This window comes from Arabidopsis thaliana, chromosome 3 (genome assembly GCF_000001735.4).
Source record: "Arabidopsis thaliana chromosome 3, partial sequence".
Classification (NCBI taxonomy): Eukaryota; Viridiplantae; Streptophyta; class Magnoliopsida; order Brassicales; family Brassicaceae; genus Arabidopsis; species Arabidopsis thaliana.
In genome coordinates this window covers 8,366,399-8,380,315 of record NC_003074.8, presented here as the reverse complement: position 1 = coordinate 8,380,315, position 13,917 = coordinate 8,366,399, and the positions used below count along the sequence as shown (strand labels likewise).

Below are 13,917 nucleotides of genomic sequence, written 5' to 3'. Positions count from 1 at the left end.
TTGTTTAAAAGTCAAAAAAAATGTTGTTGGACGCAATTAAAGATGTCACAAGTTGTCATTAATTAATTAAGCGATAATGTAAAGTAAAATAGCGATAACAGGTTATATACGGCATTTTCAAGATAACCCCACTTTGTAGACCTTTTCCGTTCATGTTACTTTCTGCCCAGTTAAAATCTTGTGTTAAAAAGTCATAATACCATATTTCCTTTAGTTAAGTAAACTATACGCGGATACTAAAAACTACCGATATTTTATGCGTAAGTTATCTTTATTATCATGTTTTTGTTATATAAACAATTTTGCTACAAAAAGTTCATTTCGCCTTTATTAGATTCACGAGAGACGGCATTTCTTTCGTTTTTTTTATGCTTTTGATGGAGAATTTCAATGATGGCTATAATTATATATCGTTGAAGATTTCTTATACACTTGTCTCCATAAATCTGCAAATCTGATAATAAATTGTAGTATCTGAGACTCGAACCAAAGACCTCTTTATGTATAATCATTAATGAATTTTTGGTTAACCAATAAAGTGATAAACTAGGGGTTTTCAATATCTTTATTATCATATTTATTATTAAATTACTATATAACTTCATGTAATCGTGGGACACTGCAACAAATACTAAATAATTAGAAAAATTAACAACCAACATCTAGTTAGAATATTTAATTTGCACCAATGTCTTCGAGTATAGTGAAAAAAATAGAAGATCGAATATCGAATAGTACGTATAGAATCATCTAGATCCATTCGAACTAACGTCTACTTTTCTTTTCCAGCATTAACATGTAGCTTGTCATTAGCATTTACATGTTGCAAATAACACAAATTGGGAAATTGAAAGACTAAAAAACCTTGTACAGCAGATGGTTTAACACGTGGATTCATGGACACAAACAGAAAACGGCAGAACTAAGCACAAAAACGTCAACTAAGCATATCAAAGCTTTTAATGCAAGCCTAATATAAACACAAGTGGTTATCCATAATCTGTTCTTAATCTCTTGCAGTAGTTATCTTTTCATTATTCGCAATTCGCAATTCTATATTCTTATATTTCAACTTGTTCTTCTTCCAAATTGTAATTATATCTACATCGTCTTAGCTTGACCATTATAGCTCCAGTACCAAGTTCTCTTCTTAACTTTAATATCAGCTACTATTCTCATACTGTAAATATCTTTTGTTCACCAAACATATATTTCGAACCAAACTGCTAAAAGCTTATCATAAATTGCAGTTCTAGCCACACAATTTTGCAGTTCCAACCATTAAATGCCACAAAATTTGGACGATTTCTTAAGACAAGAAGAACATAGCAACCAAACCTTATTGATTAAATATGAAATGTCTCCATAAAACTGGGAGATTTCCCCAAATAAAGAGAACACGGCAAATGTTCACGTAATCTCCAAGATGAATGTTTAATTTTTTCTTTCAGAAAAAAACAAAAAAACTTAACTCAATATAGACAACTAGAATGGATACCAACTAAGCAAAAGAAATTCAAAAGACAAATATATATTGGATATGAAGTTACATTATTTTCAAACTTTATATACTACTAAAAGCCTAAAAATTTGTTCTAAAATGATATCCAAATAAATGGAAGGCATGAATGTCATATGACTAAAAGAGAAAAACACACCTGTATATAAGTATTGGATCATGCTGCCTCCGAGTGACAAAACATACGATGTGGGTCTTTATTGGGCCATACTTAAATGGAAAAAGGAGAAAAAAAATTGGGCAATGTCTATGGTCGAAATTTATATGTTTTACATCAATAAAATCAATATTTAATTTTATATATGTGGGTCTTAATCTAGTATTATCTACATAGATTAAAATCAAAGTACTGCATATGGTCCATAATAATACAACCAAAGCAAATTAAAATTTTGTGGCACAAAACGACATCATTTTACTCAGAAAGTAATATGCAATTTCGTTTACGCACACACGTATACGCGCTAATAACCCGTGGTGCTTCTCAAATCACATAATAATTAAAGTCTTCTTCTTCTTCTTCTTCTCTACAAATTATCTCACTCTCTTCGTTTTTTTTTCCTTCTCAACAATGGCGACTTCTTCTACTTTCTCGTCACTACTACCTTCACCACCAGCTCTTCTTTCCGACCACCGTTCTCCTCCACCATCCATCAGATACTCCTTTTCTCCCTTAACTACTCCAAAATCGTCTCGTTTGGGTTTCACTGTACCGGAGAAGAGAAACCTCGCTGCTAATTCGTCTCTCGTTGAAGTATCCATTGGCGGAGAAAGTGACCCACCACCATCATCATCTGGATCAGGAGGAGACGACAAGCAAATTGCATTACTCAAACTCAAATTACTTGTGAGTCTGATTCAAACCAATCGGTGAAATTATAAGAAATTGGTTTCGTTTCTTTGGAATTAGGGTTTATATTACTGTTAAGATTCGATTATAGAGTGAATTTTGGGAAGATTTTTCAGATTTGATTTGTGATGTGTTGTGTTGTGAGAAATTGCAGAGTGTAGTTTCGGGATTAAACAGAGGACTTGTGGCGAGTGTTGATGATTTAGAAAGAGCTGAAGTGGCTGCTAAAGAACTTGAAACTGCTGGGGGACCGGTTGATTTAACCGATGATCTTGATAAGCTTCAAGGGAAATGGAGGCTGTTGTATAGTAGTGCGTTCTCTTCTCGGTCTTTAGGTGGTAGCCGTCCTGGTCTACCTACTGGACGTTTGATCCCTGTTACTCTTGGCCAGGTAATTCTTGAATCATTGCTCTGTTTTTACCCGTCAAGATTCGGTTTTTCGGGTAAGTTGTTGAGGAGTTTATGTGCATGGTCTAGTCTATCATCAATAGTCTTGCTTGAGTTTGAATGGGGCTGAGCTAAGAATCTAGCTTTCTGAGGTTACAATTTGGTAATGTCATCTTATACTCGAAAGCAAACTTTTTTCTATATTGTCAAGTTTATGTGTACGGTCTGGTCTATCATTGGTAGTCTTTGTTGAGCTTGAATGGTGAGGAGCTTAGAATCTAGCAATGTCATCTACTCCTTAATCATTTTTTTCTATATTGCCAAGTTTATGTGTACGGTCTTAGTCAATCATCTTTATTCTTGGTTGAGTTTGAATGGTGATGAGCTTAGAATCTAGCTTTCTTTGGTTTAAATTTGGCAAAGAACCATACCTGAATCGGTAGAAAGCAAACTTCTTTAATATTATCTCTTGTTTCTGAATCATTAAAACAGGTGTTTCAACGGATTGATGTGTTTAGCAAAGATTTTGATAACATAGCAGAGGTGGAATTAGGAGCCCCTTGGCCATTTCCGCCATTAGAAGCCACTGCGACATTGGCACACAAGTTTGAACTCTTAGGTTTGCATTTCCCTTTCTCTCATTAAGTTTATCGAATTGTGTAAGAGCAAAATAACTTATCTGTATCTTTGACATTTATGGGGAAAACAGGCACTTGCAAGATCAAGATAACATTTGAGAAAACAACTGTGAAGACATCGGGAAACTTGTCGCAGATTCCTCCGTTTGATATCCCGAGGCTTCCCGACAGTTTCAGACCATCGTCAAACCCTGGAACTGGGGATTTCGAAGTTACCTATGTTGATGATACCATGCGCATAACTCGCGGGGACAGAGGTGAACTTAGGGTATTCGTCATTGCTTAATTCTCAAAGCTTTGACATGTAAAGATAAATAAATACTTTCTGCTTGATGCAGTCTCATGAGTTTTGTACAAATCATGTGAACATATAAATGCGCTTTATAAGTAAATGAGTGTCTTGTTCAATGAATCATATGAAAGAATTTGTATGACTCAGAAAATTGGACAATGATATAGACCTTCCAAATTTTGCACCCTCTAATGTGAGATATTAGTGATTTTTTCTTAGGTTGGTAGAGAGAACGGATTGGCAAAAAAATATCGAAGGTCAATGATTAACAGCAAAACCATATCTTGATGATTCAAAATATAGAGTTAACAAGCAAAGATGAGACAATCTTATACGAGAGAGCTAAAACAAATGGATTCCAAATCCAGCAAGTACAAAAATCGCAGAAAATAAGATGAAACCAACTTAAAACAGAGATGTTCCCTTTCCCTTCTTGTCACCACCGATCTCGAAATGCTTGCACCTCTGAAATAAACAACAAACCAACACAATGTAAGCAAATTACCAAGTTACAAATCCGGTATAATGAACTGATCTATGTTCTATGCACCTTGATAGGACGCTGCGAAAAGTGCTTGCAGCTTTGACACTGAAGCCTCAAAACAATCTTCTTCGTGGTCTTAGCCTGTTAACAAGATTCACAAGATGTATCTCAGTCCAAAACTGAGACTATTGGAATGTCTGTTTCCTCACAGCTCACTTCCAAAATTCTACTATAAATGGTTCCTTAAAACTACCTCATTTCAACTAACTAGACCTAATTCAAACTGAAAAAACAATCAATGCATGATAATCAATGTTACCTTTTTGTGGAAGACAGGCTTAGTCTGACCACCATAACCAGATTGTTTACGGTCATAACGACGCTTTCCTTGAGCAGCAAGACTGTCTTTACCCTTCTTGTATTGGGTAACCTTGTGCAAAGTATGCTTTTTGCATTCCTTGTTCTTACAGTAAGTGTTCTTTGTCTTTGGAATGTTCACCTTCAAAATTCATAAAATCAAAAATGAATCACTCACACACATACAAAATCAAGAGACTTTTAAGGTTAATCAAAATACAAACATCATTTAGATTGAAAACTTTTATGATAGATCTGAAAAACAATACAATAAATCAATCAACCATGTATTGTTGTTCTTCAAAGTCAACGAACTTTACAAATTCCAAAATCACATCGAAAGAGAAGAAACAATTTACCATTTTCGCGTCTCTGATCTCCGGTGAAGCTTTTGTGCCGTCGTCGTTCCACTAGACGAAGTTGTTTAAAGAAGAAGAATTTATAGTACACTTTCTGAAAACCCTAATCTGACTTTGGGCCTTAGGTTTAACTAATAAGGCCCATATATAGTATAAGGATTGGTCATAAACAATGGGCCCATCTGTATGTCAAAGTCCTTTATGAGTTTTTGTTTCCTATTGATTTTTTTGCTTTTTGAATTAAATCGTCAAGACCCTGGAACTAAAGTTGAAGTGATCAAATGAAATCAAAAGCATCAAAAACAAAATTCAGTAGAAAAAAATGATTTACTTTTAAGTTTTGGTTTCGTTTGAACCAAGAAATAAAAACCTATTATAACATGTAAACGCAACAAACAATCGAAGCCCAATAGATATGTCAAACACACTCAAGTCTATTACTAATTGAATCCTAAGAACACAATCGAAAGATTCCTTGAGAATAATTTAAGAGTGTTAAGCAAGCATATATTTCACATCCCTGGTTCACAATCATCAAAGGGTTCTCTTTTCTCGACGCGATATAAAACATTGGTCTTGTAATGCAAAGGCATTTCCAACAAAAGGGAGAGAAAAGACTAAAGTGTGTAGATCAATCATGAGAAGAAACAATACCACCACCACCACCACACTCTAGTCTAATCTTGAAAATATAACACTCTCTTTCTTTGTTCCTCATCTTTCATCTTCCTGTAGAACTTCCAAGACCCGCACAAGGGTAAACCGCTCTCACAGATATATCTGTTTCTTTCTTGTTTGATGGTTCATTAGATGGAGGAGGTTCGCCTCCTCCTGTTGCTGATCCTTTTGACTTTTTTTGCTTTGATTGTTTTGGTACAACAAACTGATCAGTCTGTTGAGGTAACTCTAATCCTGAACCTGACTCTGACCCTGAACCCGTGTTCTGCTCTCTTTGTTTCCCCGTGTTGCGTTTTGATGGCCTTACTGATCCTCCTACCCTTGATGGAGATTCTGTAGGTGAGTTGTTTCCTGTTGATGTTTTACGTCTTCCCTTCCTATGTTTCTCCCCGGAACTCCCAGGTTTTTTGTTAGATGTTCCTTTCGTCTCAGTCTTCGTTTGATCGGTAGGCTTGAAATCATGCATCTGCATATTCCCATGAAAATATTTGACCTAATCCACAAACAAAAGATATGTAGAATATGTTATAAAAATATTGAGAGAAGGATATACCCAGCTTGGGGTGGTAGCTGAGGGCCCTTCCCATCCTATATGAGCAACATGTTTGACATCGGTTGGTATTCCAATCTGCATCTCTGGTTCCTTCTCATCCTCTACAACAATTTTTTTTTATAAGATTTAAGAATCTGATTTTTGGTAATTGTATAGACATATATGATCTTTGTTTCGAGAACAAATAAACTCACCGAAGATACGAGCAATGTACCTCAAACCTTTTAATAGACCCTTCATAGGTGAGGTCATATTCAACTTGCAGATGCATACCTAGCTTGCACACCAAGGAAAAAAAATAAACATTTTTTCATAAATTAATATTTTTTCTTTGAGATTCTTCTTCTCTTAGGGATACAACTTTCGGTAATGCATAGATTGGCCAAAGAATTAAATTGTTTTTGCGTGAATCCTATTGCGATAAGAATCTTAAGAAAAATAAAAAAGAACTTACATGTTTGTGGAGTAGATAAAACCCTATTTAACAAAGAAATAGATTCATATAGATGTCCAAGAGCTATGAGTTTCTGCAAATTTGAGAGGAATATATAAACAAACGATAAGATAAAAAACACACACATCTATTTCTGTTTGGAGAAGAAGAAAATGATACCTGGTTAAGAAAACTACACAAAATGTTACTATCTTCAAATCAAAAAGTTTTTTTCTCAAACTTATTTGTGTTGTTATCTTGTTTCTTGTTTTGTTTAAGAGAGAGGTAACGTAAGAAGAAAGAAATCTCAAATGTTGTCCTCTTTGTTCGATCACAAAGGCTCTCTTTTTTTCTTGCCTATTTCTTTTTTACATATGCATAAAAGCTACGTGGCGGATGATTATTGGATGTAGAAGTTGGAAGTCAAAGGATAGCCAGAAGATTTTCCCTTATTTGGTGGTTTCAATGCAATTTCTTCAATTCTATTTTAAGCTGATTTTGAGTCGTTTTTTTTCTGGCAAACGCGGGATATACGGTTTTTTTGTTTAGGGAAAGCCAAAAGTAAATCTCTAATCATCTTATTGAGCAAAATAGTTTGCATATACAGTAACCACTATGTATAATGTATATATATCTTAAATATATAGTTGGGTAATTTACTTTATTTCTTAATTATAAATTATATGATTATATCTACATAATTTGCAGGACTAGTTTTTATTGTAGTCAACAACTTCCCAAATAAGATGTTTTGCTTCACACATCGGTTGGTGTCGTTTTTTCCTTGGAGAACTTAACGCCGAGCAACTTAAGGAAACTAAACACAATCACCCCGAGGACCAGTGCAATGCCAATGCCTAATAAGATGTTGATCCACAATTCCATTGTAAAATAACTTAAAGAGATCTCGTTTTTTGGTTAGAAATTGAGTTTGAAGTCTATTATATGTCCAAAGATTCCTGCCTAGCTATCTCTCTTCTTATAACATTCATTTATTATATATAGGACTTCTTCTTCTCCATGTATGGTTTAAAGAATCGCAATTATTGCAATTGTGTCTAACAGTAATTGAGTATCCATGATGTGTATCAATAAACACACAAAGCACATTAAACTTTTGAGTTAAATTCTTAAATTTTTCTTAAAGGAATCTGATTTTCTTTAAAAGTTTATTATAATATATATTTAATTATTTTACAAAGACAGATTTCCTTTCCAGAAATAGTTACAAAAAATGCATTTTAAAAATTAAATTTATAGACTCTAAATTCTTGGAAAGTTTTATTGAATACATAAATGAAATTAATTACAAAGGTCTCTTAAAAATTAGAGTAAACTTTTTAATTAATTAAGCTATTTGTATTTAAAAATCACTATTAATGCAATAATCTAATTAATGTTTCAAAAAAACAAAATGTTAACCAAATCCTCCCACAGTCAAATTATTTAATTCACAAAGCTATAGGTTTAAAAATACATATTTCATTTCCATATTGTATATATATATTTTTAAGTTTTTTTTGGGTATGAGTATATATTTTCTAAGATTGAAACTAAATTTCAAACTCTTAATTATTAAAAACTTTACCATATTTATATATGAAATAATTTTTAAAAAAACTTCTTAAAATATATCTCTTTACCTATAGATTTAGTCTATTTTATAAGATATCATAAATGCAATAATCTATTGTTTATTATTTCATCTAACATAATCATTTTTTTTTAATTCAAAGTAGATTCGAGTCCTATGGAGGGGTCCAGTCTAACTTTTGAGGGAGATGGATCCCATAGATGGTTCCTATCCAAAAAAATGTGTTTGGAGTTTCGCGCATCAGGTAGATCGAACTTGGAACGTATTAGCTTCCCAAGCCCGTCTCCTTACCACTAGGCCGCAAAGCCCCGAATAACATATTCAAATGGTTATAGTTAACTATCATCTATGACCATTTGGCAACCTCTACCCTTTTTGGGCATACCAAAGAAAGACCTTTGTTTTGTAATTTCGTATCACTCATTGCTCTTTCAAGTAAAATAAATTCCGTATGTAGGGTACTTTTTATTTCGATCGATGGGTACTATCAAAACAATGGCTCTTGCCTATAATCTTCATTAGTTGAGGTACATGAAATTATGTAGTATATCTCCCACATAAGGCCACAATTGCATGTGCCTAGATCCAAAGGCTTATTAATATCTCTCGCGTATTTCTTGTATTGAGGATGTTCATACAAAACATTCAGAATTTTGGGAGGTATTTCTTAACTATTAAAAAAAAAAAAAAAAATTCTTAACTATTCTAAAGTCATTACACTAGTTGATTCATATAGTATTTTTCGTTTATTTTTGCTAGTTGATATTAGATAACTACGAAGTTATTATAAAATTTGAAAAATTAGCTTTTTTTTTATATCATAGTTAACAACCTCCAACAATTTATTAAATTGAGAAGTTACAAATTAAAATTTATTTAAATATTTCATAAAAGAGATTTCTTTTGCCATATAGATGCTTGATGCGTCCTTCTCGCATTAGTCTCCGTCTTCTTCATTGGAACACACTCTGGGGCAACAACAACTGATAGTACACCCAATCGCCACGAATAACACTGCAACAATAACTAATATCACTATAATCCATAGGTCCATTGTAATTTGTAAAACAACTAAAAGATATCACGTTTTTTTTTTGTTAGAAACGGAGTTTGAAGTTGGCAAAACGTTTCCTGTTTCTATCTCTTCTTACAACATTTATTTATATATACAACAAAGTGGATTTTATAGGTAATTAATTGAAAGAATCACAATTAATTGATAATTTGATATTGTGTCTTACAATAATTGGGTACGCATGATGTTTATCCATAAAACTCAAAGCACATTAATCTTTTGAATTAATTTAAGTAAAAGGAAACAGATTTTCATCAAAACATAACAAGAAAATTAAGCTATTTTTTAGCAATTCACCTTTCTTCTTAAATAAGTTTACAAATATAATTTCATTTTTAAATTTAGATTTCCAATTGAATTCCATCACATAATAATTTAGTGGATGATTGGTTAGACTATAGATGTAGATTATTTGCTGTAGAATATTGGCTATAAGTGTGTAAGCTTTAGATTTAAATATGATTGTAAATCTTGGCTATAACTTTTTGACTTTGTAGATTTAAAGAATATAGGATTTTATAAATAAATTTATTAATTGTAACTAAAAATTATGATTAATAAATATTTAAATTTGTATTTTTGTATTTATAAATTATATTTTTAAAATAATAAAATTATATATCATAATTAGTAAAATTATTTAAAAACAATTATATAATAAAAATAAAAATTGAATTATGCACATCTAGGTAAATGGAATCTATATAAATATATAAATCATTTATCTAAATGTATAAAATACTTTCTGTGTTATTCATATAACTATATTTTAGATTATTAGTTGAAAATAATCGTGACAAAAAATTAGAGAAGAAAGAAAAAGAACAACCTACAACACAAAATAATAGGATATAGAAAATTAAAGATTTACGGTCAAAACAAAAATATTTTTTATTTTTTTGGTTGTAACTTTAAAAACAAAACTACAACATGATTAAAAACAATTTGGTCTTTACAAAAATAATATGGCTGTAAATGGCACTTACAATATAACCAATCAAACATTTAAACTTCTATATATAAAAGCTACGTGGCGGATGATTATTGGATGTAGAAGTTGGCAGTCAACGGATAGCCAGAAGATTTTCCCTTATTTGGTGGTTTCAATGCAATTTCTTCAATTTTATTTTAAGATGATTGCGAGTCGTTTTTTTGGCAAATGCGGGAGATACGGTTTTTTCTTTTTTTAGGAAAGCCATAAGTAATTCTAATCATCTTATTGAGAAAAATAGTATGCATACACAGTAACCACTATGTACAATGTATATATATTTTAAATATATAGTTTGGTAATTTACTTTATTTCTTAATTATAACTTATATGATTATATCTACATAATTTGCAGGACTAGTTTTTATTATAGTCAACAACTTCCCAAATAAGATGTTTTGCTTCACGCATCGGTTGTTGTCGTTGTTTTCTTGGAGAACTTAACGCCGAGCAACTTAAGGAAACCAAACACAATCACCGCGAGGACCAGTGCAATGACAATGCCTATTATGATTTCAATCCAGGTTTCCATTGTAAAATAACTTCAAGAGATCTCTTCTTTTTTCGGTTAGAGATGGATATTGAAGTCTATTGTATGTCCAATGTTTCCTGCTTATCTTTCTTCCTATAACATTTATTATTTATATATAGAACTTCTTCTTCTGCATGCATGGTTGAAAGAAACGCGATTTATTGCAATTGTGTCTAGTAGTAATTGGGTATGCATAATGTGTATCAAATAAACACACAACGCATATTAAACTTTTGAGTTAATTTATTAAAAAAAATTAAAAGGAATCTAATAAAACTATAAAATGAGAAAAGCTAATATATATTTAAATATTTTTACAAAGATATAGATCCTTTCCATAAATAGTTTTGTTTTAAATGCACTTTAAAAATTAAATTTATATACTCTCAATTCTTGGTAATTTTTAGTGAATACATAAATGAAGTTAATTACAAAGATCTCTTAAAAAATTAGATTGAACTTTTTAATTAATGAAGCTATCGTATTAAAAATTCACTATTAATGCGATAATCTAATTAATGTTTACCAAATCATCCCACAGTCAAATTATTTAATTCATAGAGCTATAGTTTTAAAAATACATATTTCATTTCCAAATTGTATATATATATTTTTAATTCTTTTTTGGGTATGAGTATATATTTTCTAAGTTTGAAACTAAATTTCAAACATTTAATTATTGAAAATTTTACAACATATATAAATGAAATAATAGAAAAAAACTTCTTGTATTATATCCCTTTAGCTTTAAATTTAGTCTATTTTTTTATAAAAGATTATAAATAAAGTAATATATTGTTTATTATTTTATCTGAAATAGTCAAACGTGTTTTTTTTTGTTAACTCCGAGTAGATCCTAACCTATGGAAGGTCCATACTAATCTTTGAGGGAGGTGCAGCCCATAGATAATCCTTATCTCCAGATATTCAACTCGGCCGTAAGTATGAGCCCATATCCATGCGGGTGTCCAGGAAAATGTGTTGAATTTTCACTCAGCAAGTAAATTAAACTTGAAACGTGTTAGCGTCCCAAGCCCGTCTCCTTACCACTAGACCACAAGCTCCCGAATAACATAGTCAAATGTTTATCTTTAACTTTGATCTATGACTATTTGGCAACCTCGACCTTTTTTGGGCATACTAAAAAAGATCTTTGTTTTCTAATTTCGTATCACTCATGGCTCTTTCAAGTAAAATAAAATTTTGTATGTAAGATAGCTTTTCTTTCGATTGATGGTTAATATGGCTCTTGCATATATAATCTTCATGAGTTGAGGTACATGAAGCTATGTAGTATATCTCCCACACAAGGCCACAATTGCATATGGCTAGATCTAAAGTGATGAGAATCTTTCAAAGAGTCGGCACTCTAAATCGGTGTAAAGATATTTTTTAGATTCTAAATGAAAAAGTTAAACTACGAAAGATAAGAATGGTGGAGCGAATGGTCACACAAGAGCTGCGGAAGACTCTTAATTTACCGAACTTGAATCCCTTAGATATGACACACTAAGACGAATTCGAGGATGAAATGAGAATCACTCTCTACAAGACCCCTTGGATATGACGCAATTAGTCGGATCGTGCATTGATATTACACACCATTAACCAAACCAATGAATATTACGCACCATTGACAACCACTGACAAGAAATAATAAACACTCTCAAAAGATTCCAAAAATATCAAAAAGGCTTATTTTATTATTCATGAGATAAACTCATTATATAAAGGGAAAATACATCAAAAAAACGTCCATAATAATAGTTCAACATGCAAAGCATTTTGGGAGATGCAATTCAATCTCTAAAGTGTATGTAAGAGAGAGAAATGGACAAAATTATGCAGTCTTTGTTGTGGATGAAAATAGATCTTTCTTGATTGTTTTTGGGCTTATTCCACTTTTTGGGGCATCTCTAATAGATCAAGATTATAGACTAATTCGGTTTGTAGCTTAATTCATTCTGGTATAATCGGAATCTTTCGTTGAATGCGCGCATGTCTGAATCCGGTAAACTGGAGATCACCTGATTTGTAAATTGAATAACTCCTTCATCTGATATTTGTTTGATTTGATTCTTCTTCGAGGAGTTCTCCAAGTTGTTTCGTGCATTGATTCTTCGTCATTTAGCAGATACGCCTAAAACAATGAATACATGTCCAAGAGTTATTCATAATCATATCATAGCTTCTCAATATATCTCATGTATTTCTTGTATTGAAGATGTTCTCACAAAGCCTTCAGAGTTTCCGGAGGTATTTTTAACCATTAAAAAAAAACAAAAATTCTTAAGTCTTAACCATTCTAAAGTCATTACACCAGTTGATCCATATAGTATTTTTCGTTTCTTTTTGCTAGTAGATATTAGATAATTAGTTATTATACAATTTTAAAAACTAGTTTTTTTTTGTTTTTTATTATCATAGTTCACAACCTCCAACAATTTATTATACTGAAAAGTCACAAAATTAAAACTCTATTTAAATTTTTCATAAAAGATATTTCTTCAGCCATATAGATGCCTCCTTCTCGCATTAATCTCCTTCTTGTTTCTTGGAACAACACACTCCGGGGCAACAAAAATAGAAAGAACACACAATCGCCACGAGTATCACTACAAAAATAACTAATGCCACTATAATGAGTTCCATTGTAATTTGTAAAACAACTAAAAGTTTTCGGCTAAAAATGGAGTTTGAAGTTGGTAAAACGTTTCTTGCTTCTATCCCTTCTTACCACATTTATTTATATATACAGTACATTGGATTTTTATAGGAATTGTTGTATGGTTGAAAGAATCACGATGAATTGATAATTTGATATTGTGTCCTACAGTAATTGGGTACGCATGATGTTTATCCATAAAACACAAAGCACATTAAATTTTTGAATTAATTTCTTAAATTTTCAATAAAGGAATCAGATTTTCATAAAAACATAACTATAAAATCAAGCTAGTTTTTAGCAATTCACCTTTCTTCTTAAATTAGTTTAATTTTATTTTTACATTGAGGTTTCCAATTGAATTCCATCACATAATAATTTAAAATTCTTTCCCAAAATTATATAAATTTGTAAGAAACAATTTAATCCCTCAATGATTAGAAATTTAAAATCTTAATGTATACATGAAAGAAAATAACAACAAAATCTCTTATAATAAATTTTAAGATT

The 13,917-nt window shown here is 31.4% G+C and overlaps 3 protein-coding genes across 8 annotated transcripts; 1 reads left to right on the top strand and 2 right to left on the bottom strand.

Annotated features, from left to right (window-relative positions):
- Positions 1-1,951: 1,951 nt before the first annotated feature.
- Positions 1,952-3,872, top strand: FIB4 (Plastid-lipid associated protein PAP / fibrillin family protein). 4 transcript variants are annotated; one of them, NM_113243.4, is made up of 4 exons: positions 1,952-2,366; positions 2,524-2,760; positions 3,249-3,375; positions 3,466-3,872. In NM_113243.4, the coding sequence occupies exons 1-4, from the start codon at positions 2,091-2,093 to the stop codon at positions 3,678-3,680; spliced, it is 855 nt and encodes a 284-aa protein (NP_566728.1). In that variant the 5' UTR covers positions 1,952-2,090; the 3' UTR covers positions 3,681-3,872. The 4 variants fall into 4 exon arrangements, with proteins under 4 accessions (NP_566728.1, NP_001326953.1, NP_001326951.1 ...); NM_001338633.1 differs by having other exon boundaries at positions 2,011-2,366; positions 3,249-3,872; NM_001338632.1 differs by having other exon boundaries at positions 2,011-2,366; positions 2,524-3,375.
- Positions 3,873-3,879: 7 nt separating this feature from the next.
- Positions 3,880-4,983, bottom strand: AT3G23390 (Zinc-binding ribosomal protein family protein). The gene is made up of 4 exons (NM_113242.4): positions 4,887-4,983; positions 4,490-4,669; positions 4,237-4,311; positions 3,880-4,151 (listed from the first exon to the last, which is right to left on the bottom strand). Exons 1-4 carry the CDS (start codon positions 4,887-4,889, stop codon positions 4,092-4,094), a joined length of 318 nt encoding a protein of 105 aa, NP_188981.1. The 5' UTR covers positions 4,890-4,983; the 3' UTR covers positions 3,880-4,091.
- Positions 4,984-5,217: 234 nt separating this feature from the next.
- Positions 5,218-6,941, bottom strand: RIC5 (ROP-interactive CRIB motif-containing protein 5; the record flags this gene model as incomplete). Of its 3 annotated transcripts, NM_001338629.1 has the most annotated exons (5): positions 5,218-6,030; positions 6,118-6,218; positions 6,312-6,390; positions 6,572-6,644; positions 6,731-6,941. In NM_001338629.1, 3 exons carry the CDS (start codon positions 6,367-6,369, stop codon positions 5,608-5,610), a joined length of 582 nt encoding a protein of 193 aa, NP_001319624.1. The 3 variants fall into 3 exon arrangements, with proteins under 3 accessions (NP_001319624.1, NP_188980.1, NP_001326715.1); NM_113241.2 differs by lacking the exons at positions 6,572-6,644; positions 6,731-6,941 and having other exon boundaries at positions 5,388-6,030; positions 6,312-6,369; NM_001338630.1 differs by lacking the exons at positions 6,312-6,390; positions 6,572-6,644; positions 6,731-6,941 and having other exon boundaries at positions 5,608-6,030; positions 6,118-6,296.
- Positions 6,942-13,917: the final 6,976 nt, after the last annotated feature.

What these genes read in the sequence shown, in the direction of transcription:
- FIB4 (NM_113243.4), top strand. Translation starts at nt 2,091, where the DNA reads ATGGCGACTTCTTCTACTTTCTCGTCACTACTACCTTCACCACCAGCT. An exon ending in TCCCTGTTACTCTTGGCCAG is followed by an intron (nt 2,761 to 3,248) that starts GTAATTCTTGAA and finishes TCATTAAAACAG; the next exon opens with GTGTTTCAACGGATTGATGT. An exon ending in ACACAAGTTTGAACTCTTAG is followed by an intron (nt 3,376 to 3,465) that starts GTTTGCATTTCC and finishes TGGGGAAAACAG; the next exon opens with GCACTTGCAAGATCAAGATA.
- AT3G23390 (NM_113242.4), bottom strand. An exon ending in AGCCTGTCTTCCACAAAAAG is followed by an intron (nt 4,312 to 4,489) that starts GTAACATTGATT and finishes TCTTGTTAACAG; the next exon opens with GCTAAGACCACGAAGAAGAT. An exon ending in TTTCGCAGCGTCCTATCAAG is followed by an intron (nt 4,152 to 4,236) that starts GTGCATAGAACA and finishes TGTTTATTTCAG; the next exon opens with AGGTGCAAGCATTTCGAGAT.